General features: G+C 33.3%; 1 protein-coding gene across 3 annotated transcripts in view; it reads right to left on the bottom strand.

Annotated features, from left to right (window-relative positions):
• Positions 1-2064: 2064 nt before the first annotated feature.
• The window catches only part of LOC129801828 (serine/threonine-protein kinase 10), a 41451-nt gene continuing 16031 nt past the window's right edge, over positions 2065-27484 (bottom strand). Inside the window, exons 3-9 of one of the 3 annotated variants that reach the window (XM_055847182.1) lie at positions 26636-26711; positions 18910-21097; positions 14243-14411; positions 13723-13829; positions 13513-13645; positions 9015-9641; positions 2065-3851 (exon numbers count right to left, since the gene is read on the bottom strand). In XM_055847182.1, the coding sequence (XP_055703157.1) occupies positions 3705-3851; positions 9015-9641; positions 13513-13645; positions 13723-13829; positions 14243-14411; positions 18910-21097; positions 26636-26711 (3447 nt within the window). In that variant the 3' untranslated portion in view covers positions 2065-3704. Of the gene's footprint in view, positions 3852-8483; positions 9642-13512; positions 13646-13722; positions 13830-14242; positions 14412-18909; positions 21098-26635; positions 26712-27484 lie in introns of those variants that run through there. The other 2 variants (XM_055847184.1, XM_055847181.1) reach the window with 2 other exon arrangements.

The raw sequence follows: 27484 nt of genomic DNA, 5'->3' as shown, positions 1-27484 counted from the left end.
TAGTGCATTGCATTAAAAAAAAAAAAAAAAACAAAAAACATCATTGTGCTCGCCGCAAGAATTTCATCAGCAAATGTGATATCTCTACATCACTGTGCTCGCCGCAAGAATTCATCAGCAAATGTGATATCTACATCACTGTGCTCGCCGCAAGAATTCATCAGCAAATGTGATATCTACATCATCGTGCTCGCCATGACATCATCATGCAGCATATTTAGTTAAAATTATTAACCAAAATATCAGAACGGGGGGATCAGGGGTGGGCAGCGGGGAGAGGGGAGCGGAAAACGGGCTGCACGTAGCCCATCGACCATCATAACAGCACCTGTGACGTCACCAACATCATCGTGCTCGACGGCAGGTGCATGCTATCTACATCACGCTGCTGGTACCTTACTACTCACACCTATTGTAATCCTTTTTTTTTCTCTAAAGTCTCGAATCTGTCTTACAGAACATTTTTTGAACATCAATGATTCTTAGAATTACCAGGGCAAAACAAAGCAAATTGGATGAAAAATTCTCAAACGCACCGCATGGGCAATGAAAGAATCACACCTACCATAAGCAGATTCAGACTTAATGTTTAATTTGACAGAAGTGAAATAAACATCTGATGAAGTCTCCTTTTAATGGGGAAGTGTATGTTTTCCTTCGAGATTTTAGTGAAAATTGTTTAATATCCCAATTTTCTTGTGAATTTATTCAGTGGAATTAGAGTTGGTAAATTTCAAGAAATTTCATAAATTTCCGCCTAAAGTAGGTGGCGACTACTGTGTAATTTTTGAAATTTTACCATCTCTGAGTGGAATATCTGATGAGTCAAATATTCCGAGCGGCATGCACGGTGTGACCCATAATAGTAAGGAATTCTCAAAGTCGGTGGTCACTAATTTTGACAGATGTTTTTACGAAGCTGCAAAATTCAATTTTCCTGAGCTGCAAGGGTGGTAATTTTTATGAATTTTCCTCCACCCACAAAAACGACCCCCTTCAAGCAAAAGATTTTCACGGTAAATATTAACCCGAATAAACCCTCTATAACTTGGAATAGTTGCTTTTTCGAAAAGACACTTGAAGTGTGCAAAAATGCATAAAATATTACAAATCAGAATTACGATTTTAGGCCCATTTTTTATTTTTGCCTTTTGGACCCAGGAAAAAAGGCCTAGGCTTCCAAGTTCGTCAGGAAATGTGAGATGTAGGACTAGCTTTTAAATTATATGTCCATGGATGATATTCATTTAGTAACTTGGAAAAAATCAACTTTTACGAAGCTGCAACATTACGAAAGTGCAAAACCTTCCTTTAATGTGAATCACATTAAAATTTTAATGTGCAAGTGTGATAACGCCGTAACACTCGGTAGAGTTAATTTTTGTAAAGCAAAAGTGGTGTGAATTTCACTTTTTTCTGCCTTTTTTGGTGTGAATCTAAACCCCGATTGCTAAGGTGCATATTCAACACCTCTTTCTAACCCCGGCACCCAGATCCATTTCCCTGAGTGTAGTCTCCCCTAGTTATTTAAATATATTGCTACTAGGTCAGATTCATTACTTTTAAAAGAATATGGAAAAATTATGAAGTGTCCGAAGCCAGGGTTTATGCGAAACCTAAAAGACTTCCCCTATCTTTTTAGAACAAGGAAAATTGGTTAGAGTCAAAATGATGATGCGCACTGCTATTAATAATAAAATATTTATTTATTCTGAATATTAATATATTACTAGAATAAAAATAAATCGATACTTTAATATACATTATGACAGTATAAATAAATTTAATTCTTTTTTAATTTATTCCTTTTTTTCTTTCTCTCTTTAGTTGTGAATAATGCAAAAAATGGCAAAGTTACAAAATTATGTACAAAAATGTTAAGAAATTATAGAAAGCATTCAAAGTTTCTATTATTTTATTCATTGTTAGGTGATTTAGGTTCTAAAACAAAATATGTTGCATATTATTATCTTTTGCAAAATATTTATTTACACTTTAAAAATCGAAACAGAAACAGGAATATGACAGTGAGTTAGAGAAATAATTATGTCTTTTTATTTTTTATTTTTCATTTTTATTATAATTTATATATGCGCAATCTACACAAATCGTTAGTTTGTCCTTTAAAAATTTATTGCTTCCTCGCGATGGACTATTTAAAAAAAAAATGTCTTTGATGTGGTGTTATTAAAAGAATATGCAGAATTTACCTTGCAATATTCCTTTTTAATTTTTATTTTCCATCTCAGCTTTTCGTTTTTAATTTTATTTTGCGTATAGTATAAAAGTTGAATTTGCAAATTTAACATTTTTTCTACTTTTAGCCTATTCATGATTTTTTTCTGACCATTTATTCCTACTAGATAAACTATCTATTCATTCTTTTCTTTATTATCAGCTTTGATCTTCACTATATTTTTATGAAACTTATTACAATTGTAATTGGCAATTTTCTGCGGAAGATTATTATTTTTTTTTTACAATTATTTGATTATATTTTTTTCAATACTTCCTCAATAAATTTCCTTGTTTTGTTTTTGTAATGTAATAAAATACAAATTGTATATCATCACAAGTAGCTCAACAGCCTTTTCGCACATTTATATATATTTTTTTATTTTTTCTTTATTGTATCTAAAAGTAAATGAAATTTTTAATGCCTTAAAAAATCAATTAGAAAAAAGTAGATTGGAAAATATAAAAAATGGATTAATTTGGAATATATATAATATATTTTTTATCTAACCTGAAAAACAAGATTTTTTTTTTTAAATTTTTATTTAATTTCAACTATTTGGAATGCTGTTTGTATATTAAGAAAACAAAGATGAAAAATTAGAGTTATGCCCAGCGCACAGTAACTTTTGTTTTGATAACATGTTTTTGACATTTCAGTGAGAGTGAATGAAAGCGAGATCTAGTCATCTCGCTCTCTCTCATATGAAATTTGGAAAACATGTTTACAAACAAAATTTATTGTGCGTTGGGCATTATGCCCAGCGCACAGTAACTTTTGTTTTGATAACATGTTTTTGGAATTTCACTGAGAGTGAGTGAGATCTAGATCTAGTTATCTCGCTCACACTTATGGAAAATTCTGAAAACATGTTTACAAACAAAAGCTAATGTGCGCTGGACATTAAAATATTAGTAACAGATGAAAATATTTTTTATTCATGCAACAAAAAAAAATAGAATAAAGAAAAAGAATCAACATTTAAAAATATTTACGAATTCACTAAATATATATTTTCGTTTATATTAAAAATTGAATGTGTATTTACACCAAAATATTTATTGCAAAATTAAGATAAAGGTTTTACAGGTCTGTTCATTCCGCAATTTACTTAATATTCTAACTTAGAATAATTTATTATTAGTTCGATTAGTTTGGTTAAGTAGTTGTAAATAATTTCATAGGTTTTCAATTTGTATAATTTTCCATTATATTTCTCACGCTATTTTGAATGAAAAGAGAAACTAGAGCTCTTTAAAAAAAAAGAGAAGAAAGGAAATATCTTAAGCCTGAAAGTCACTAGAGAATGACTTTATAACATTTTCATTAAAAAAAAACATTTCTTCATTTCTCCTCTTTTATTAAAATTATTGTATTATTGTTATTTACTTCCCCTAGACAAGTTTTTTTTTTTAATCCTTCCCCTTTTCTCAAAATTATTTTCTTCCTAAATTCTTTTGCGCTGACATCAACCTTCTGAGTATGATGACAAACTGCTTCTTGTGGAGCCAGTTAAATCACGTGGTGATGAATCTGTTGGAAGAGGAACTATAAGATTTCCCCCGTAGAGTGATTCCATTTCTTCCAATTGTTGAGCAAAAGTCTCCTCAAGACGCTAAAATGAGACATATTTTGCAAAAATTCATCAAATGTGAAATGAATTGTCTATCATATCCTTTACGTCCAATTAAAATTGCAATATCATTTAAATTGAAAAGCTAGAAAGATGTTTTCGATACATGAAAGATCTTATTCACAGTGTATTGTGTGTTCCTGTACAAAAAGAAAAAAAAACTCTTGGAGAAAGAGAGAACAAAGAATAAATCAAACTCCCCTTCTTTTCTGCTATTTACACATTCTAATAAGTAAAGCTTGACATTCTGTACAAGTGGATTATTTCATTGGAACTCTTAAAACACATCACAAAACAACATGTGAACAAGGTCTTTGCATATCTTTTTTTTCTTTAATAAAAGTATAAGTGTTAGAGAGAAAGATTGAAGAAAGGAACCAACCTTTTTTTTATCTGTTTACGTCAGTTCTCAAAGCTCTTCTTAAAATAATCCCAATCACCATCAAAAACTTTTCTGGCCATTTTCTTGCATTAATCCATTTTTTTTTAGTCATAGGTTAAGTGGATGTTTGGTTGATGCACATGCAGGAAGGCGTAATTTAGTTTACTTTTTTTTTAAAGTTAGTTATATGTTTATGCGGGATGGATATAAAATAAAAAGCGCATGATTTGATACATTTAACCAATCATTATGAAAATAACGAAACATGCAAATAACATAAATTAATAACTTAATGTGTATAATACAGAAAAAATGCAAGCTAAGTAATAAAAATACAAAAAAGTATAGATATTTTGGGACAAAGAAATTTGAACAATCAGAATCACAGGGAAAAAAAGGAAAATCGGCATGTGAGTGCAATTGAAAAAATCTATGGGTAACAGTTTAGGGTTGATGCCAAATCAAAAATTTATTATCTATAATATTTGACCTCAATAAATATTTTATTCCATAATTTTGTTTTCTTGATAATGAGTAAGAGATTTATTGAAGGAGTTATCAATATCAAAGAATAACAAATTTATTTTTGCAGAAAGTATAATTAAATATCTCATATTGTATGTTTTTCTGATTAACTTAAAATAGGAGTTATCATGAAACACTTATGGCTTCGGCACACCTTTTAGATCTGGAAAATTTCATGAAGTCGAAATTCGAAATCCTTTCTTTCTCACATGTTTTGCATATGACTATCTCATTCTTTCGCATACTAAATTCGTTTGATCTAATTTGAATTTGGAGTGATGTTTAAGAGAAGAAGAAGAGTGCGACAGAATGAGATAGACATGCAAAACATGTGAGAAAGAAAGGGATCCGAATTTCGACTTCATGAACTTTTCCAGATCTAAAAGGTGTGCCGGAGCCATTAGCAACTAATTTTCTCTCAACTAATCGAAATTCAAACTGTACTGCAAATTTTATTTTAATTAATTTTACCAGTCTAGTTTTAAACATCATGCAGACGATTTTCTTAAAAAAAAAACAATATTTTTAACGAAAGTTGCTCCAAATCTGACAGAATTTTGACGTTTCCACGTTCCTATAGCCGATCGGCCGCAAAGTTCCGCTTTAAAAAAAAATCCATGGGATTTATCTACCATTTTTTCGCGTTAGCCTGATTGGAAAAACCCGTATATGCTGGGTAGAGTTCCACGAAGTAATGATCTTTCATTCGCTTGGATATACACAAAATAGGGTAAATGTCCTAATTCAAAACCATTTCCAGACGCTTTAACTTTGACAGAAGATTCAACACATTAAGGCTGCTATTCTGCCATCTTTATAATTTTGTAAGATTTTGCGGAATTTGGAATTCTTGTTAGAGTCAATCCAAAGTTGAGCAATTCTGCCGCCAAGAAATTTTATAGCAAAAATCGAACAAGATATAAAAAAATTTGGGGACTTGTCGTGCAGCATCATCTGCGGAATTATTTGACACTGCGTGTTTATACACTGAGCAAAAAAACAAGGGTGCGATTAATTTTTTTTCCTCATAACTTTAACACATTTTTAGGTGTAAAAATATATCAAGATTTTTTAATGTTAATTTTACACCTTTTTAAGGATAAAATTAACATGAAAAAGGGTAACTTTAATCCCTAATACACCTAAAACGGATATTTTTTACACCGATTTTGGATCGGGTAAAATTAACATTTCCTGAATGTTATTTTAACTTTTTCGGATTTCTCTTCAGTGAATAAGATCCATGAAAACGCTTTTGTCAGAAAGTGTCAAAATCCTGTACTTCATGTTCGGAAAAAATTTATTTACGGGGATAATATTCAAAAATATTCTTCTCAAATACCAGATGATATAATTTCAAATTCACCATCCCGTATTGCTAAAATTCTGGCTATGCTCTTAATATATATAGGGCAAAGTACTCTCCCTTCGAACGTTCATGCTTTCGAATAATATGAATTTCTTTCACTTTTCCTAAAAGACTTACACAAAATTATTATATAAATATCAAGAATTGATAAGAAGGTAACTAATATTTAATAGAAATGTGTAAATCTCTTAAAGTGTCTACACATTGAGCACAATTTTTCGTCAAAATTTGCTTTTTTGAAGGAAATTGGCTGCAGTGCTGTAGGCAGAAACGTCAAAATTCTGTCAAAAATGCAATTTTTGACAAAAATTGCTCGCAATGTGTAGAGGCCTTAAGGAAAACTTAAAGAAAATTTACATTACTCGAAGGCATGAACGTTCGAAGGTTTCCCCTACGGATTACAAGACTAGCTTTTACTGCTCGAACTCTACGGAGAGAGCAGTATATATAATCCCTCGATTTTTTCACCCCCCCCCCCCACAATTTCCACCTTCCACCCCCCAGAGACCACTTTTGTCAACAAATCTTCACGTTTCAGACGATTTCTGAGAAATGTCACGCTGTTTGTCCGTCTGTCCGTCCGGCTGTCATCAGTTCTAGAGGCCAAACGGTAAGAGATAGCGACTTGGGACCTAAGGGGGACCCTCCCATAAGTCGACCCAAGGATCGTTAACATGCCCCTCATTTTCCCCCCATCCCTCCCCTGCCCCTCCAAAACCATGTTTTTTTTAGGATTTTTCGAAAACGCGTCGTGCGATTTTTTCATTTTCGGATATGTTTTAGAGATTACCCAGGCGGACATTTTGTCCATATACGAAAATACCGTTGAATCATTCCTAATAACGGTTTTTCAAGGTCAAAGGTTAAAAAGACACTAGAGAGTGCATTTATCAAGCAAATGGGGTCATGTTTGGACTCGTTGGAAAGGTCTTGGAATTTCCTATAAAATTGAATCGGTTCCAATCGGTTCTGAACTGGTTCAGAATTCAGAGATTTTTGGATACGTTCTAGATCTAGATATTACCTGGCCGGACATTCGCCCATGCACGAAAATACCGTTGAATTATTTATAATAAGGGTTTTTCAAGGTCAAAGGTTAAAAGGGCTCTAAAGAGAGCATTTATAAACCGAATAGTATCATGTTTGGACTCGTTGGAAGGGTCTTGGAATTTCCTATAAAACTGAACCGGTTCCAATCGGTTTTTGAATCGGTATTAAACAGGTTCATAACCGATAAAAGATTTTTATCTGAAAATCAATCCTATTACTTTTAAAACTATTTTGGGGGATCTTTTGAGTGATTTATGAATCAGTTCAAATCGGTTGGAAACCGGTAAACCGTAAATGATACAAAAGTACTTTTGCAGTATAGCATCTAAGTCACGAGATTGAGCATTTCCCAAAGCCTGGGACGCTTTGCCGTCCCTTTTATTATTACAAAAAATAAAAATAAAAGTAAAATAAAAATTGAAGGAATAATAAATCTGAAAACAGGATATACAGATCGAAATGTACAGTTAATAATTTCAAAGGGTAAATTGTTTTGGTAATATAAAAAAAATATATAAAGAAAAACAAATTCAGTAAAATATTAAGTGCTTATCAAATTGAACAAATAAGGTAAAGTGCCGTCGAGTCGACCGGTTCCTCGACTCGACCGGTGGTCAATATTTGAATGTTTTAATGGTGAATTTCTATAAAATTGTCACTGCCTCGTATTTATTTATAGAATAATTGACCTATTAATGTTAGATCATACGCCAAATATTAGTGCAAAGACTTGAGGGCACTTTACCTTATTTCATGAATTACGAAATTTACTGTGTTATCACACTTGCACATTGAAATTTTAATATGATTCACATTAATTGTCGCTGGTGAGAGTCCAAATGTGTAATTTGTGTGTTTGAATCATTTTATATTCAAAATTTGATCTATTTGTTGGTAAAAAGGTAGACTTGGCCCGCAAAATTTGATATAAATTGATTTATAGCATTAATGCGAAAAATTAATGCGATTTTCTCTTTAATTTTTTAATGTGAAAAATATTTATGCTTTAGGCAAATTTAAACTTATTTTTGCAGGCCAAGTCCACTTCTTTATCAATAAATAGAAAAACCCCAAATATTAAGTGACTCAAAGACACAAATAACATATTTGGACGCTCACAAGTGACAATTAATGTGAATCACATTAAAATTTTAATGTGCAAGTGTGATAACGCCGTACACTCATTTTACAAGATTTATTGCAATTATTTTTTTTAGCATCAACCCATTTTTCTTGAGCAAGAAAATATTGCTTCCCAAATTTTCACCACGCACCAAGAAACATAAAATTCGAATCCAGTTACCATATAATTTTTTTTTTGGACAACATAAAAAAATGTGTAACAGAAAAAGAAAAGAAAAGGAGTGATAGAGTGAAGGAAAATGTAAATTGTGTATCTTGGGTAAAGGAAGTAGATATTTCAAGCTGCAGAATCATCGACACTGTCCCCATGCTGCCAATTTGGTGTTGATTCCACCCTTTTAAGTATGACTCTGGTTGTATTAGCTCTTTCCCGGTCATTGTTATCAGTTTGTGCTTGTTCACTCTGTTGTCCACCGAGTGACACACGTGGTATAGAATATCGTGGTGTGCTGGCAATAACCGGGGAGTCATGACCTGAGAAACTATTTGTACCACGTACATTGCCCCATTTACTAAAGCCTCCATCACCATCCAACTCAATACCAATTTTTTCCCTGGAAATGACCGATATCCTGCCTTGTGCCCCCATTGTAGTCACAATATTTGCCGATGATGTATTTTGGTGCAATTTTGAGCGATTTGTCATTGCTTCCATTAAATTACTGGGTTTCTTTACCGGCATTCGTCTATCATGAGATGAATATCTACTACTCAGTTGATCACCATTATTTCTAGTCTGATGCACATGGTGATGGTGATGTATGGGCGGCAAGGATGCTATAGATCGGCCAATTTGCTGACTCAAATTTTTAGCTCCAGGTATCCTCTTGGGTTGCTCCTCACTCGATGTCCTCCTCAATTGGACACCATCATTTGTAAAGACATATTTTGAACTAGATGCCGCACCAACGACCTTTCCCATTGGTGGTGGTTTCTTCTTCACTGGCAACGTCTGACTACCATTCATACCATCCGTGGAGGATTCCTCCAGTACAGAATCCACAGAATTAGCAAGTGTTAGCTTTTGACTGATGTGCGGTGTATTTGGTACACTACGACTCAAATCGGGCACAGAGCCATGCATTGAATCCCGTGAGGAGTGTGACAAGGACAAGAGAGTCCTAGAACGCGTCAAACTCCCCAAAATGCCACCATGAAGGCGCATCGGACGCGAATTGAGCATGGTGTTGTGACGCAAATGTGGTGGTACTACAATATCACCCTCAAATTCTGTACGATCAGTTACCACATTGTGCTTCTTTTCATACTCATCAATCATGGCAGATAGGGAGCTATTAATTTTCTGTAAAATGGCGGTTGTTATTTGATTATAAGAAATATAGAGAGAAAGAGAGACAGTCAGCATAATCAAGAGGCATTGTCAAGAAAAAAAAAAACCAAAAAAATTTATAGATTATATTAACCAAAAATATCAAGTCAAAAAGGGGTGATTGAAGATCATGCTACTGTGACAAAAAGTGAGCAAATTTGCGCAAAGGATTTTTTCTTTAACTCTTCATATTTCGTCTAAAAATACTAAAAATTAATATGTCTCAGCGCTCTTGTTTTTTCCTCAACAAGCTTAAAAATACTATTTGCAAATAAAATTTTGCTATAGGCGAAATGTGCCAAATTTCAGCCAGCTTCTAATTTCGGCCACTTTGAGTGTAATTTCGCCCATGGAAATAAATTAATTAAATTTATGTATGTTACCTTTGAATAGTCAATGAATACATTTTGCTTTTAAATATTTATTCATTTTAGGATGTATTAACACAAAGACCGTAAAAAAATTTTAGGTATAATTTGAATTTAAATTGCGTTGTAAAAACTCAGTGTGGAAAGAGTCTTACAAAAAATATGACAGACCGATTGTGTTTCTGTCTTACGATTTTTGGTGAAGTGCAAAAGGTTTTCCTTCGGTGTTTTTCATGAAAATTAATTAGTTTTCATTAAAAATCGTTTCTGCTTATGTTAATAGTGAATCAATCTTTAAATTTCGAGTGAAATTTCCCAGCTGGATCCTGTATTTCGCGTAAAAAGTATATACAGTGCCCGCTCTCTAATTCGGATCGGCGTAATCCGGACAAGTTCTCGACGCACAGTGGGGCAGAATACCCAAAAACCTGGCAAAAAATATTTTATGGCACCTATGCATTCTGAATGTCTCTAGAATAATTTAATTTCTATTAATTTTTAGAAATCAATATTTTTTCTCTACATTTTAACTGCTCGAACTCCAAGAGAGAGCAGTTTTCACAAACGACTTTTTTTCAATTTCTCTTCATCGTGGCTGCTAATCGGTAAGAGATATTAACCTCCGGTTTTCGGTGACCCCCCCACAAGTCAACATTCCCTATCTAACTAAGTTTCCCAAATTACCCCCACCCCTTCTAACCCCTCCAAAAACATGGTGTTATGACTTTGCAAAAAATTGGCCCTGGCAATTTCGTTTATTTTTGGATATGTTTTGGAAGTAGTCTAACCAAACATTTCGTCGTTAGACACCTATCACCGGAAAAATCGCCATCTTGAATTATTCAAAGTCAAATGTCAACCACCCTGGAGGGTCTAATATTTAAAACGGATTTGGTTAAATTTGGATTTTTGTGAAAGGTCTTGTAATTCTGAACTCGACTGCATCGGTCATAATCGGTGATGGATTAGTAAAGTAACGGTAATAGCTATGTTTTTTTCTTAAATACTGTTTTTCGCACTTTTTCAGTCTTTTGACATATATAAAATTTGAACGGTAAGAGATATCAACTTCCGGTCTTCGATGACCCCTCCTCAAATGACATTATCTCGAACCCAACCACTTTATTTTTACTCTTTCCCAAGTCATGCAGTCCCTATCCCCCAAAAACAGGTCAAAAATGAGGTTTTTCCAACTTTGCAAAAAAATTGACCCTGGAGATTTTGTTCATTTTTGGAAATGTTTTGGAGGTAGTCCATCTTTAAAGTCGATTACCTGGGAAACTATGAGAGATAGAAGCCTCAAACTTTTACATCCATTTAGAGCCTCTGTCAGCTACCCGCGAGAATCCGCGAAAATATTCATTGTCGACCAATATCCATGGAAAAAATACGCGATCCGCGAAAATCCGCGAAAAATTCGCGCCCCGCGAAAATCCGCGAAAAAAATCGCGTCTCGCGAAAATCCGCTTCTGAGGAATGTTGACTTATGGGGATATCATAAAAAACTAAAAGTAGAAATCTCGTACCGCTTGTCTTACAAACCAAAAGAGAATGCTCTCGAAAGTCAATTTACCACATTTTCAAAATATCATTGCCAAAAAAACGCAAAGGTTGCAAGGTTTCTCGACGGTTTTTGACAGAACAAGACCTCTAATATAAGATAAAGAAAGTGGAATTCCGCGAAATTTTTTTACTATATTCATACTTCAAATATTATGCTATTTTTCCATATAAAATCGACAAAATCGCAATGTAAGGTCAACTTTGGTGTAATATTTCAAGGTACCATAACTTCAATGAAAAAAGGAGTATAGGGTTTAGTGAGGGCACCAGTCAACTATCATTTAGCGGTGTTAGTTTTCAAAAATTCGAGAAAAAAAATCGATTTTTTGCCAGGTTTTTGGATATTCTGCCCCACTCTGTGCGAAAATAAATTATCTTGTGAAGTTTTCTTTTAATAAATGAAGTATAATAGCATAGAATTCTCTAATTATGTCTTTTTAATCTTTTTTAAAACTTTTATACTAATTCTACAAAAAAAATCTTGTATAATTTTCGAGACGTTGCTCGAATTCAAAAAATCCATCCGTATTACGAAGCGGACATCTGTCACATTGTCTCCCAATCATCCAAATTACAAAGCGGGCACTATACTTTGTGAGCATCTCTCCGGTGAGGTAGTGTTGCCTATTCCGGCAACATCTTTTGCCTTCCTAAAATTCTTATTCTTTTGTGTATTTTTTTCAATTTCTGAGTTCAACTATGTCCAGAGGAAAAAAAACATCACTTCTATGAAAAAGATGATGTGGAAAAGGCCTTGGAAGAGTACAGGAAGGGCAAATTTCTACGGGAATCCGCTCGTAAATTTGAGATGCCACTCTTCAGGTGTTTAGGACAAATTACACGGAAGATCTCAGGGCTTGTGGATCATATAAATGAATTAAACTACACTGAGAAAAAAAGAGGGTGCGATTAAGTTTTTTCCTCGTAACTTTAACACTTTTTAGGTGTAAAAATATATTAACATTTTGTAATGTTAATTTTACACCTTTGTAAGTGTAAAATTAACATGAAAAAGGGTTAATTTAACCCCTAATACACCTAAAAAGTGTGATATTTACACCGATTTCGGATCAATAATGCAGGGTAAAATTAACATTTCCGGAATGTTATTTTAACTTTTTCGGATTTCTCTCAGTGTAAATATTAAACTCGTTCCGTTTGACGTTTTGAAATTTTCTATCCGTTGCGTCACAAAAGGGGGTCAGAAAAAAGGTGGCCGGAATACTACCTAAAGCAATGTCCATATTACTATTAATTTTTCAATATTTTAGGAAGTGATTTAAAGAAAACAAAGATGATAAATTAATTTTCAAGGTTCCACACAACCCTCCCGAAAATAAAGTAACAAAAAATATCAATATAAATTAAAATTATTGCATTTTAAACTTAGGACTTCGGTGCTCATTTGCAACTATGCCGAAATTTGACACACTTACCCTATCATTTTCAATAATTTCCCTTATCTAATTTCCATCATATTTTTTTAAAGTATAACTACAGGCCAGAAGTTAGCATTTTATAAAATTTCAATAATTTGCGCAAAATTGTCCTATGTTAAACTTATATTCCCCGCTAAATATACATTTTGTAATCAATAAAAAATATCCTTTCTAATATCAAATATTGCCAATTTTAGGGTCAAAACTAAAAGAAAAAAAAACTTCAAGAATATTGTCTACTTCTAAATTTTCTACACAATTTCTAAAATAAAAAAAAAAAATAAATAAAACTAAAATCTATACTGTGTTAAGTCTTCTGCTAAAATGTTTAGCAATTTTAGTGTGTTTTTTTGTGTAAATTAGTATTTTTTTTTTTTGAGGGCGTAAAAGATGCAGAAGCCAATAGAGAAAAACTGATAAGTTTTAAAAATTTTACCGCAGAGGAGTCATTTACATAAATTTAATAGATCATACCTGTTTACGTGGCAACAACTGAGCCTTCCATTCGCGCAACTCACGCTGCAAAGCCTCATCGCATTCCCGCAATTTTGCCGTCTCATGCTCGAGCAAAGCCTTGCGTTTCTCATTTTGCAGCTGTTCTAGTTCCCTTTAGAGTAATTTGTCAATCATTATTATAGATAAATTTTTGTCAATTATTAATTTTACTATTTTATCATTATTCACCTTATTGTTCCATCAGCCGTTGCCCGCAACTCTTCCAGTTGCCTCATGTGCTTCGTCTCGAAGCGTTGCTGTTCCTGGTTATAGCGTTTTTTCTCTTGCTCTTGGAACTATGTCAAAATAAAAAATAAAATTAGGTTTAAGCAATACAAATAATTGATATCAAGGTCCTGATCTAATGTTCTAAATGAAACTTTTAAAAAGTTATATTTGTTTTCCCATAAAATATAAACCAAATAGACTTCACCTTAAGCTATTTTCATTGGTTTTTTTTTTTAATCTTTTCGTCGAAGGAAAGCAATTAAATGATATGAACTATAAAAAAACCACTCTCAGAAAAATGATATTTTATACGAGACAAAGTGTCTGCTGCCCCGAGCATCACAAGTCTTTTAGCTTATATATTTGTGTGATGAAAGAAATTGCAAATAACTCATTTTGCCGGACAGCTTTTCCGCTCTCATAACAACTCAAAAATATTTTGAGGTAAAAAATATTAAATGTGAAAAAATATATGATTTACCCTCTTTAATTTCTCCCTCTCTGCCTCAGGGTCCAAATGTGTGGATATTCTCAGGGATTCTCTGAACATTGCATCCCTCACTTTGCGCTCCTTCTGTATCCTCTTCGGCAGGGCACGTCGTTCAATGGTTTGACGCTTAAGGAGATCCTCCTCCTTTCGTTGTAGCATTCTATTTGATCACAGAAATTCATTTTTATCACAGTATTTATAAAAAAAATATTAATATAAAAACTTTAATTCAGATATAACCCCTTTAAGGACGATTGGAACACCGGTGTCCCATAAATAAAATAATTTTTCCTGACTACCTAGTTATTTTTTGCAAGTCTCTATCTATTTGTTATGTGGTAAATATTTAAGCTCAAAAATGGCGAATTTTTAAATTCTCAAATTCATAATTGATTTTATTTATTTTTTATACTTCAAATTTTTTTAAGCAAAACCCTTTTGGCAATAAAAACTACAATACTCATACGTAATATTTTTCATTAAAGCGAAAATTATTATTCATTGGTATTGTCAAAAAAATTACTTAATTTTTTTGGGCTATTTTCGTCCCTATCGTTCATAGAGGTAAAAAATACACTGAATCAGATTCTGTTGGACTTTCCAAAATTAGATGTAAGACTTATAATTGATTATATTTCCCGGTTTAATTTTTATTGTTAATTTTCAGTCCGTAAAAAGTGTCTCGTCGTTAAAGGGATAAAGAATAAATTCAAAATTTAAGATTTTCAAGAAATTGTTTTCATAAAATCAATAAAAATAAACTTTTTGGCATTATGCAATCCTATTAATTCCAAATCTAAGGTGTCTACACATTAAAAAAAAAACACTTTATTAAAAATTATTTCAAACATTTTTTCTTTGCAAAGGAATATTCCAAATTTTGATGTATATTTCTTAATAAAAATGCCTCCATACACTGAGAAAAAAGGGGTGCGATTAACTCTTTTTTCCTCATAACATTAACACTTTTTAGAGGTGTAAAAATATATCAACATTTTTTAATGTTAATTTTACACCATTTTAATGGTAAAATTAACCCATTCCTTACCATGGTATTATACATCATACGCAAATTGAGTGATTTTTGATGATTTATTTCTGGGCAATTTTTATCCGAATTACTGTCGGGAATGGATTTTTAGTAACCTTAGTTCTTCAATTACATGGGAAAAATAGTCCGACAGAGATGAAAATACATTTTGTTATTGTTTTCTTGCTTCGCGGAAGGTCATGCAAAATTTTTGCTCAAAATGGCGGACGGAAAATTCGTCATCCCGTCGAATTTGTTAAAATTGGCCTCTTTCCTCTTTCCTGATTTGAATTCTAGTTGCCAATTTGTTTTCTTGGATAGTTACTCTATCTAAAGCAATAGAGTTTGTAATGAATTAACGCACAGAATTTAAATTCAGTGACCGTTAAGACGTGTGTTTTACCACGGCTCCCCGCGCCCCCATAATAGGTAAATTTTTCTTCTTTTCAAAAAAATCATCTATTGATCTGTAGGAAACCAATCCCAAAATATGAACATTCTATCTCAAGTAATTCTGGTACATTGACTGAATGGGTTAATATGAAAAAGGGTTAATTTAACCCCTAATACACCTAAAAGGTAATATTTACACCGATTTTGGATCAATACTGCAGGGTAAAATTAACATTTCCGGAATGTTATTATAACTTTTTCGGATTTCTCTCAGTGTTTGAAAAAATTCCAAAAACAGTGTAATTTACAAAAAAGGGATTAAGGGATTTGATCTCTAGACAAAATATATTGCAGATTTACAGAATATTAGTATTTTTAACAACATAAAAGGTTTAAATTTAGGATGTTTTTGCTATAATGAAAATGACGATATATTGTTCATTGTAAAAGATATAGTCATATAGGGTGGAGTAACCACTTTGGCCACTTTTAGGAAAAAGTGAAATTAATATTATAACTTTTGACCCCTTATTATCAGATAACTCAAATTTGACACAAAGCTACTTAGATAATATTGACTCTAGATTCGTCAAAACAATTGTTCTACAATTTAACACGGGAGTACCTATTAACTGGGTATTATTAACAATGCAAAAATAATCACTTCGTTGCCACTTTTTACCACTTTTCGCCAGTTCTGTAACCACTTCTCGCCACCCACTTGAAAAGGTTCAAACTCGATTATTTTAGGCAATGTTATGAAAAGAATACATTCAGCATTTCTTTTTCCTCATGATCACCGTATTATTACTCACATTAAATGATTTTTCTTCACTTTTATTTGAGAAATCAAATTATTAGACTATTGCAGAAAGCGCAGAAAGTAAACAAAGTAGATTTGATTACTGAGAATCTATGAAGTGAAGTTAGCGTCGCCTATTGAAAAGCTATGGTGACAGGTGGTGAATCAATTTTAGAATATTACCACTTTCCGCCATGGCTCATTTCTACATAAAAATTATATAAAATGAAATATTAACTAACTAAATACAAATTTTATGTATTCGCCGAATGTAATTAAATGTTCAATAGGCAAATTACTTATTCAAAAATTAAATTTTATTCGATAAAAGTTTCATGACACTTACTATATTTGGTAAGAAATATTGGATTCGATGCACTTGCTTAAAATATTCCTCTAAAAAATGCTCAAACATTTAAATTCAAAACAAAAAAATGTGTTTTTCTTCTCTATACGTAGCAGCAATAAAAATACAAGTAACTTTGCGGCTCATTTACTTCATAAATTTCAATATACGTGGCGAGAAATGGGGCACTGGCGAGAAGTGGTGATTCCACCCTACGTTCTTATAAAAAATACTCTTATTTTAATAAATTAAATATTTTTTCAGAATTGACAATTTTATAGTTATATCAATAGAATCAGACGAGGAAAACATTTTATAGAGCTTTCCGTAACAACTTTCCGTAAAATGTTGTGAAAATTCTAAGAATAGCCCCAGCAATTAATTTGAAAAATAGAATATTTTCTCAAACACAAAGTATATATTCGTTTATCAGTGTAAAAATATTGCGTAAGAGGCTGTGTTTTCATGTATATTCTGACTGAATAAATAATAAATAAACAAATCATTGCGAATTATATTTATAAATACACCCAAAATGTGTTTAACCCTTTAACTCTTTCGTCTCCTTTGGGACTCTGGGTACCCATGGAAAAAATAATTTTTTTAGACTATTTAGAATCGATAAAATTCCGATTCTTGTGGATGATTACAAACTATAAGGATGTCCAAATCTAGGATATTTTTTGCAGGATCCCAATTAACTCCTGAGCTAAGATATTCTTGGTCAAAAATCGTGAATTTTCGATTTTCTGCTTCCTTGCACATATTGTGACTTTTTTCATATTTCTAGACCCGAATAAGGAAAAACCTCTCGGGGCCAATAAGTATGATAACTAACAATTACAGATTACATAAATTCGAAAAACAATTTTTTCATAAATTTTCAAAAAACTTGTTCAAAGTTGATGGGTACTCTCGTCCCCAAAAATCTTGAGGTCAAATGTAAGGTTATCCCGCCAGTGCCCGCCATTTGCTTTTTGACACCAACCTTGTAAGAAAATTCAAGCGGGAGCGAAATTTTTGTCAATATGGCCGATAATTTTGACATTTGGCAGCGAAAGAGATTGCTTTCGGGGAAGTTTTTCCTATTCTTCCAGATTTTAGTGAATTCTGATTGTCCAGGAAGTGTTTTTTTGGCTCTTGAGAAAGCTTAATGTGTCTGCAATAACATCCTGTTGAGAGAAATGTGTGTTAAAGTGCTATTCTGTGAAATATTTTGAGGAATCTGTTGGCAAGCAGGAGCTGGGTGTCCTTTTCAGCACTTCCTGGACATCCCACAAGATACTGGTCAATAATTCTTCTTGTTTTAGTGATCAACATTGTAAAGGAGTCATTTGACATGCAAAAATAATTCACAAAATTGATATTATTGGCTTTTGGAAAATTGAAGTTTGTCCAAGTTTCTATCTTTTGCGTTCTGTAGGGGACGAGAGTTCCCATGAGTTTTCCAATTTCCCAGAGGCGGAGAAAATTCTTTCTCTACAAAAGTATCATATTTGACCACTAAGACTTACAATAAAGTGAGTTTGACTGAAATTCGTTCGCTGGATATGTTGTGGTCCGGAAAGAGTTAACGACGAGACACTTTCTACGGACAACATTATACTACAATCAACAATAAAAATTGAACTGGGAAACATAATCAATGATAAGTCTTACATCTAACCTTGGAAAGTCCAACAGTCTGATTCGGTGTATTTTGTGCTTCTATGAACGATAGGGACGAAAATAGCCCAAAAATTTAAGTAATTTTTCTGACAATACCAATGAATAATATTTTTCTAGTTTTTATTGCCAAAGGGTTTTGCTTTAAAAAAATATTAGAAGTATAAAAAATAAATAAAATCAATTATGAATTTGAGAATTTAAAAATTCGCCATTTTTGAGCTTAAATATTTGCTACAAAGCAAATACCTAGAGACTTGCAAAAAAAAATTCTAGATTCCTTCAACCTTCTACTTTACAATTATATAATAGAGACATAAGAAAAAAATAATAATGGGTAATCAGGAAAAATTATTTTCTTTATGGGACACCGGTGTTCCAATCGTCCTTAAAGGTTTAAGTGAATAAAGAAGAACACCTACCGTTTTATTTGGTCCAACTCCTTCTCATGACGCACAATCATCTGATGGCGCTGCATAAAGCACAAATCCTTTACACTCCTCTTGGCCAGTTGGTGTTTCTCGTGAATCTGCTTCTCCTCCAGTTCCCACAACATTGCTTCACGTGTCCTCATAGCTGTCTGCTTCTGCTGCAGATAATTCTTATCAATGGTGGCCAAACGATCTCGATGCTTCTCACTCAAACGCCTCAATGCCACTTCATGACTCTCACTGAGTGATGACAGGAATGCTCTCTCCTTCTCCTCATGCTCAGCCTCCATGGCTGCCTTACGTTTGGGAAATTCCAACTTTCGCCGATCTTTTGGCAACAAATCTATCTCCTGCTTCAACAACTTAATCTCCTGCTTAAGGCCATCGCGGAACAACTTCAAATCACGCTCTTGTTCACCACGAATTTTTTTTGATGTCGCCCTCAAGTCATTCTCTTGCTGTTGCTCAGTCTTTTCTATAAGTTGCCTATGCTGTCGCGTTAGACCATCCATATCTGCCTCATATGTTCTCTGAAGTGCAATGTGTTCTTGTTCAAAACGCCTCTCTTGTTGCTCCTTAGCCAACTGCTCCTTTATCTGCACATCTTGAAACTGTTTCTTCTCTATCTTTTGCAACAATTTCAATTCTCGCAATTCCTGCTTTCGCAAGAAATGATCATCATACACCTTGCCATTTTCATTGTCCCCATAGATGACTTTACTGGTGGTCGTTGTCACCTGAACACCGTCAATTGTGAATTTTCGCGTACGCTTTCGCGTCTTCTTCTGCAGATTCCTCAAGTGAATTTCCTCCTTGGTCTGTTCAGTACGCTGTCGACGTACAATCACGACATTAGTCTCCTCCTCGGGTTCTCGACTATCATGACTAGCTGTTGTGGCAATACTCTCAGCATCACTTCGATCTTTGTGATGATGATTTGTCACATTGGCCGATCGCATTGATCCAGACTCACTTTGTGTCCTAGAATCCATACTACCCACCGAACTATCTGGCGAATTCCGCTTATCCGGCTTCTTTTTCTCCTTATTCACAATGACACTCACATCATCACGATTTCTCACCTGTCCATTAACCCTGGATGGTTTACCTTTGACCTCTTCACTGGATTCACTATGAGTCACTGAGACATTAGACAAATCACTTGTTGACTCATATTTAGGCTGTTTGGGTACATTGGACGAATCCTTGACTTTTACCTGTTCCTCGCCAACTGTCACAACAGAAACATGTGTTGTGTCCAAGGCAGAATCTTCTTCCTCTTCTTCCTCCTCTTCCACAAAACTCGAACTCACTATTAACACTTCACTTTCATCCAACTTCCTTGCCGTTTTATTACTCTTTTTCCCCTCAGATCGATCAGGAATTACAATTGTCCCTGCCGCAGCAGCAGCCTTCTTCGGTGTACTCTCCAGACTATCCAATGATGGATAATCATCATCAGTTGAACTCTCATTGACATGGGTCTTATTGAGTTCATTGGATACAATTACCACTTCATTAGGAGTCTCCGATGGCAGGGCATATGGTACCGAATTATCAATAATAACGGGCGGATGACTCGTGACAACTGTCACTTGACTCACATTACTGGCCAAACTATTGGATGGATCTGGTGTATTTGAATTAACCGTAACCATTGATGTATTTGGCTTATTTACGGCAATGGAATTGGAAAATGATGGTGATGGAGTCTCACGATCATCATTAGAACTCGTACGACTGACATCTGATTTCACTAATACACCACCACCCTTACCTTCTGCCTCCTGAATCACTTCAGCCGGCAACTCAACAATTTCCTCCAATTCCGTCGATTTCCTCTGTTCCTTGGCATACTTTAACAACGGCGGACTTGGGGCGACATCTTTCTTCTTCTGAACTTCATCTAGAGTATCCGTATGATCAACATTTAGCCCCTGATGAGGTTCCTGTTTGACTTCTGTTGGTGTTGTAGGTGGTGTCTGTGTTATATTTAATGGTGGTCTCGGTGCTGGACCTTTTTCCTTCTTCACAATCGCCCTCTTCTCATCCAGCACCTCTTCGGGACGCTTCTTAACCTCCTCAGTTGTTGTACTGGGTTTTTCCTCCTCATCTACAGGAACGGGGGTGGACTCTTTGGAGTCTTTGGACGTTTTCGATAGCAATGGTGGTTCTGGAACTAATTGTTTATATTTATTCCATTTATTTAAAAAAAAAAAATCATAAAGATATTTGTAGAAAAATATAGTTTTTGTATACAGTAGACTCTCGCTCAATTGGCTCTTTCTCAATCGAAAAATTGTGTTGACAATTTTCACATTTAATTATCAAGCTATAATTTGCTCAAATTTGCTGTAGTTCTTTCTATTTTATCGTTATTCTTTATAATTGAGCGTTTTTTGTGGAATTTACAAAGGCTTTGACGCCCAAATCTAAACCAGATGACATTTCGCCCCAAATGCCCATTTGAGAGAGAGTCTACTGTAATTTATCATTAAACAAGACAATGGAATTATTATATGAGAAAAAGGATACTTTGATAATCTGATAAAACAATCAGATTTTTGCAAAGTGAATTCTTCTTAACTAAAAAATCTTTATAAAAATGTTGAATACTTTTGATTAAGAACTTTAAACATAGGGGAAGTGTACCAAGTTTCGGCCACTTTGAGTGTAATTTCGGCCATGCAAATAACTTAATTAAAATTATGTATGTAATCTTAGAATAGTCAATGAATTCATTTTGGTTTTAAATATTTATTCATTTTAAGATGTATTAACACAAAGACCGTTAAATTTTAGGTATACAGTGCTGTTTCTTTATATTCACACTCTCTATATGCACAGCTTTTGTGTCGGTTGCATTCTGAATCAATTTGTTTACATTTTGACTAATGCCCAACGCATAATAATTTTTGTTTTGTAAACATGTTTTTGACATTTCAATGAGAGTGAGTGAGACCTAGATCTAGTCATCTCGCTCACTCTCATGGGAAATTTTGAAAACATATTTACAAATAAAAGTTATTGTGTGCTGGGCATAAGTAAATAAAGAAAATTATTTTCTTGGTAACTAATTTTTCTTGTTTTTAATTTTCTTAATTTTATTTTTTCTGTCTCATATTATATTTAAAATAACACTGAATATCCTAGAACAATAAAAATTGATAGTCCCTCCGTTCCGAAATAAGTCGTACGTTTTGGAAAAATTGGGATTAAGGGAAAGTTTGTTGGTAAATGTTTTGTGTATCAACAATTATCTCTTGTAAAGAACTATTGCTAATGTCCAGTACTAAAATTGGGGTCCAGTCTTGATGGTATGTTGAGGAACGAATGTCTTAAAAATGTCTTATTTTTGGTGTTTTATTTTCAATCCAAAATAGGTGCGGAATGGTGAGAGATACAGACTTGGGACCTTCGGGGGACCTCCCCATAAGCTGACCCTGGGACCATTAATATGCCCTTTATTTTGCCCCCACCCCTCCCCTTCCCCTCCAAAATCATGTTTTTTGGGATTGCTCGAAAACACGTCGTGCGATTTTTTTTTCAATTCTGGATATGTTTTAGAGAAACATATAAATTGTCCCAAGGTCAACTTATGGGGGGTCCGCTGGAGGTCCCAAGTCCCTATTTCTCACCATTTTGCATCCAGATATTCGAATACATAAAAAGGATGTTCTTTCTATTTTGCTCATTCTGCAAAATTTGAGATATAAAAAATGTCATATGGGTAATAACTATTGAGTTCTACTTGTGCATACTAAAAATTTAGAACAAATTCTAGCCTGTAATGTTAATCACAGTACATCTTGTAGTAATTAACTATCTACCGGAGCTCTTTGAAAAAAAATGCGATAAATGGACAACTTCATCATATCGAATCCTCAACATACCATCGTGATAGGATCCTCATATTATCCCTGAACATGGAGGATAGTTCATACACAAGATATTTGCAAATAACAAAAACATTCTCTGAAACCATTCCTTAATCCCTAATTCTTCGCCAAACGTACGACTTATTTCGGAACGGAGGGAGTAATTTATTAAAAGAAAGAAAAAACCGTTGGAAATTTCAAAAAAAGTTGTGCATATTCAGAGAGAGAACTGTCAAAAAAAAGTACCCAAACTGTGCAAATATAGAGAGACAGCACTGTAATTTGAATTTAAATTGCGTTGTAAACCCGTCAAATAATATCTGCAGATATCTTTAAGATTTCTGTAGAGAAAATCTACACCTCTACAGAATATCTGCAGATAAATTCTGTAGATATTCTTACGAATTTTATTTGGGCTTGGGACAAAATTCGTCAGAATATTTCGGCAGATTTTCTGACGAATCTCTAATGAATTTCTGTAGATATTCTGTAGATTTTTTCTACATTCCAGACTTTCCAGACAAGATGTGTCAGAAGAGATGGAAAAATTTTTCACTGAAGTTTGCAAAATTCTATAGAGTTATTCTTAGTGATATCACGGTGTTTATATAAAATAAAGAATTCTGCGACGCCGTGTTACAAGTAGAGAAAAGTGAAGTGAAAACTTTAAACAGAGTGTCGACCAAAATTTCGTGTTTTTGTATCATTCGATTGGCGATTTTTAAGAAATTAGTATTTTTGCTCGCAGTTTTTTTACTTATCTAAAATGTGTACTCGATAATGCTTGTTAAGCAGAGCATACAATTTTCTTTATAACTTCTACAGTTTCTTCATAAATCAACAATATTTTTGTGAAGTAATGGAGGTTATGCAGATTTTCTAGGGAGAAATTCTGCCGAGAATCTGCAGATTTTCTCTGAATGTACTAGAATATACCGTTAAAATTCAAAAAAACCTCCGAGTAAAATCGGCAGGTAGAGCAATGATTTGACGGGAAAACTCAGTGTGGAAAGTCTTACAAAAAATGTGACAGATCGATTGTGTTTCTAGCAGTATTACGATAATAAAACCCGTCAAATAATTTCGTCAGATATCTTTAAGTTTTCTGCAGAAAATATCTACACTTCTGCTGAAAATCCGCCGAGAAATCTGTAGATATTCCTACGAATTTTATTTGGGCTTGGGACAAAATACGTCAGAAATTGTTGCAGATTTTCTGACGAATTCTAGTGCATACTATGACGAATTTCTGTAGATATTTTGCCGATTTTCTGTAGATTGTTTTCTACATTCCAAACTTTCCAGACAGCTGTGTCAAAAAAGATGGAATATTTTTCACTGAAGTTTGCAAAATTCAATAGAGTGAGTCTTGGTGATATCACAGTGTTTATATAAAATAAAGAATTCTGCGACGCCGTGTTATAAGTAGAGAATAGTGAAGTGAAAACTTTAAGCAGAGTGTCGAGCTAAATTTCATGTTTTTGTATCATTCCTTGGGCGATTTTTATGAAATTAGTATTTTTGCTCGCATCTTTTTAGTTATCTAAAATGTTTAATCGGTAATGCTTGTTAAGCAGAGCATACCATCTTCTTTGTAACTTCTACAGTGTCTTGATAAATCAACAATATTTTTGTTGAGACAATGGAGACTAAGCAGATTTCCAATGCAGAAATTCTGCCGAGAATCTGCAGATTTTCGGCAGAATTTCTGCCGAAAATCTACAGATTTCCTCTGAATGTACTAGAACATACCGTTACAATTCAAAAAACCTCCGAGTAAAATCGGCAGGTAGAGCAATGATTTGACGGGAGTCTTACAAAAAATGTGACAGATCGATTGTGTTTCTAGCAGTCTTACGATAATAAAAGTGAGCATACAGCCGAGTTCCTCAAATTTGATCTCCTCAAATTTGAACGACGCGACGGTTGAATTCAGGGGTGGAATGATAACTTTTCGACACTATCGATAAATCTGTATCTGTTAGATTAAGTAAATGTCAACTTTTTACGGATTATTGCGCCATTGATTGCGACATTCTTAAAAGAATGAGACTGTTGATAAATATCTATATTAGTTACAGGAAGTGCAGCTATCGTTTAAATTTTTCAGAATCGACAGTCGATAGTATCGAAAATAAGTTATCATGTCACCCCAGAATGTAAAATTTAAGGTTGTGTGAAGAAAGTTTTGCGTGGAGTCTGAATTAGAACCATTTTTCTCTGATATTTCCTCAATATTTATTAACTTCCGCAACAAATTCCATTTATTTCACAATAAATTGCATTGATATATTCTGTGAAGTTATTTTTCTTAATTTAGGGAAAGTGTATTTCACGTGAATTCCATTACATTTTTGAAAATATTGTTTTGAAATATTTGAATATTTGAAAATATTAAAATTTGAGGAGTGAGAAATGTCATCTATACCCCCCCAAATGTTCAAATTTGAGGAACTCTACTGTATAATAATTTAAAAACTGTAATCGTATAACAATAATAGGGTAGAGTCAGCCCTTTTGGCCATGTAAGCACATTTGGCCACCTAAAGTAAAATCACATTGTAAGGCAATTATGAGTTTATTTAGAACAGGAAAATGGGTCTTATTTCCTGACCTCTAATCTAACGAATCAGAAAACCATATTTGATTTTGTATCGACTTGATTAATTCTAAGTTATTGAAAGTTACCTAAATGATTTGGATTCTTTGAATACAAAGCCGCTATCCGTCTTTTTCGCTATTCTAAAAGGTTTTTCATAGAAATTATCATTTTTTTTAGATAATCATAGAAAATTCATCCATAAAAAAACGTTTAAAATTCATTTATTTTATTATTTATTCACTATTTTTCAATAAAAATATGTCAGTCTTTTGATGCCTTAAACACCTTAAACAGAACTGACCGTCTCCAGGTGGTCTTTGCCTTTTCTCACCTGGCGCTTAAACGAAAAGAGATAGTGGAGAACGGATGGTTTTTTTTTAGTTTATGGACCATGAATTACCTTAGACAAAATGATTTAACTATTTTTTTTGGATATTAAAGAAAACACTGTTAGAGGATTAAACATTTCTATTAAATATTAGCTCGCTTATTTATCAATTATTCATAATTATGTGAATATCATGTGGAAATCTCTTAGGAAACGTAAAAGAAAATCACATTATTCGAAGGCATGAGCGTTCGAAGGGAGAGTACTTTCCTCTATGGATAAAAACAAATCCAAAAATTTATAAATAAAATTCATAAAGAAATCATCAAATAGGATAGGAATAATTTAGAATTCTATTCCTTCTTTTTTAATTATCACACTATTTAATAAAAGAAATTAAATGTTACCATTACGTAACCAGTATTCATTTTTGTCTTGAAAGGTATGCAGTATTTCCTTTTTTTTTACATCTATTTACACAACCAAATTAGATTCATATGACTTTCCTCCTTAAGAGACGCAAACAGGTATATAACACAATTTTTAATTGCATGGGATGTGAATAATAAATTAGATTTCATATGCACAATTCAGTTGGGAGAGGGACATAAAACTTTAACAGACAATTTTTCTCTCATATAGAATTCCATCGACTACAAATAAATTAAGCACATCTAAAAAAATTCTGAAAAAATTTATTTAAAATTTTCAGTTATGAAATAAGTGTCACCAATGAAAAAAATATGAAATTTTGATGCCAAAATGTCTAGAAAACTCATGGTGATAATTAACATTCCATAGGGAAATTGACGAGAAAGCTAACAACAAGTGTAAACTTATCTCTTACAGTGTCAAAAATTTAATTAAACATGTTAAAGTCAACAAGAATGAAAGATATTGGAATCTTACCTTTTTCAGTTTCTTGACTCTGTACAGATGAAGAATCATCGTCCAGGTCGAGGGGCAGCGCTGAATTGCGGGGTTCCTAAAAACAACAAAAAAAATGTTAATATTAAATAAAATGAGCTTTTCAAATAAAATAATAATATAGGGTAGGGTAAGTGTGCCAATTCCGGCCAGCTTGCAATTCCGGCCACCTTTTTTATTCCTCAAATTTTCATGAAGTTTTAGTTTTTATATACTCTAGAGATTATACAATGCAAAAGAAAAACAGAAAATGTAATTTCGACAAACGAGATGACGTGAAACAGGCATTGGAAGAAATCCCGAAGAGCAAGGAACTATGAGAATAAAAGTGGCCGAAATAGGGGACAAAATCAATGTTTATAATTTTTTAATCATTTTAAAATCTACTAAGAATGATTTTAGAGAAAATAAAGACGATAAATTGTTAACAAGTTTCCAAGCAACACTCCTTAAGAAAAAGGAATAAAACCCTAAGTGTGCCAAATTTCAGCATAGTTGCATGCAAGCGCCAAAGTCTCAAGTTTGAAATGTAATATCTTTAATAGAAATTGATTTTTTTATTCCTTCTACTTAAGGAGTGTTGCCTAGAACCTTGTAGACAGTTTATCGGCTTTATTTACTCTAAAATCATTCTTAATACATTTTAAAATGAATGAAAATGTAGACATAGCTTTGGTGCCCTATTTCGGCCAACTTTCTTTCTCATAGTTCCTTGACCTTCGGGAATTTTTCCAATATCATTTTCACGTCATCTCGTTTGTCGAAGCTACATTTTTGTTATTCTTCTGCATTGTATAATCTTTAGAGTACGTAAAATCTAAAAGTTCATGG

The sequence above is a fragment of the Phlebotomus papatasi genome, chromosome 2 (assembly GCF_024763615.1).
Source record: "Phlebotomus papatasi isolate M1 chromosome 2, Ppap_2.1, whole genome shotgun sequence".
Classification (NCBI taxonomy): domain Eukaryota; kingdom Metazoa; phylum Arthropoda; class Insecta; order Diptera; family Psychodidae; genus Phlebotomus; species Phlebotomus papatasi.
Note: the sequence above shows the minus strand (reverse complement) of the source record. Positions and strands in the feature narration are given on the sequence as shown.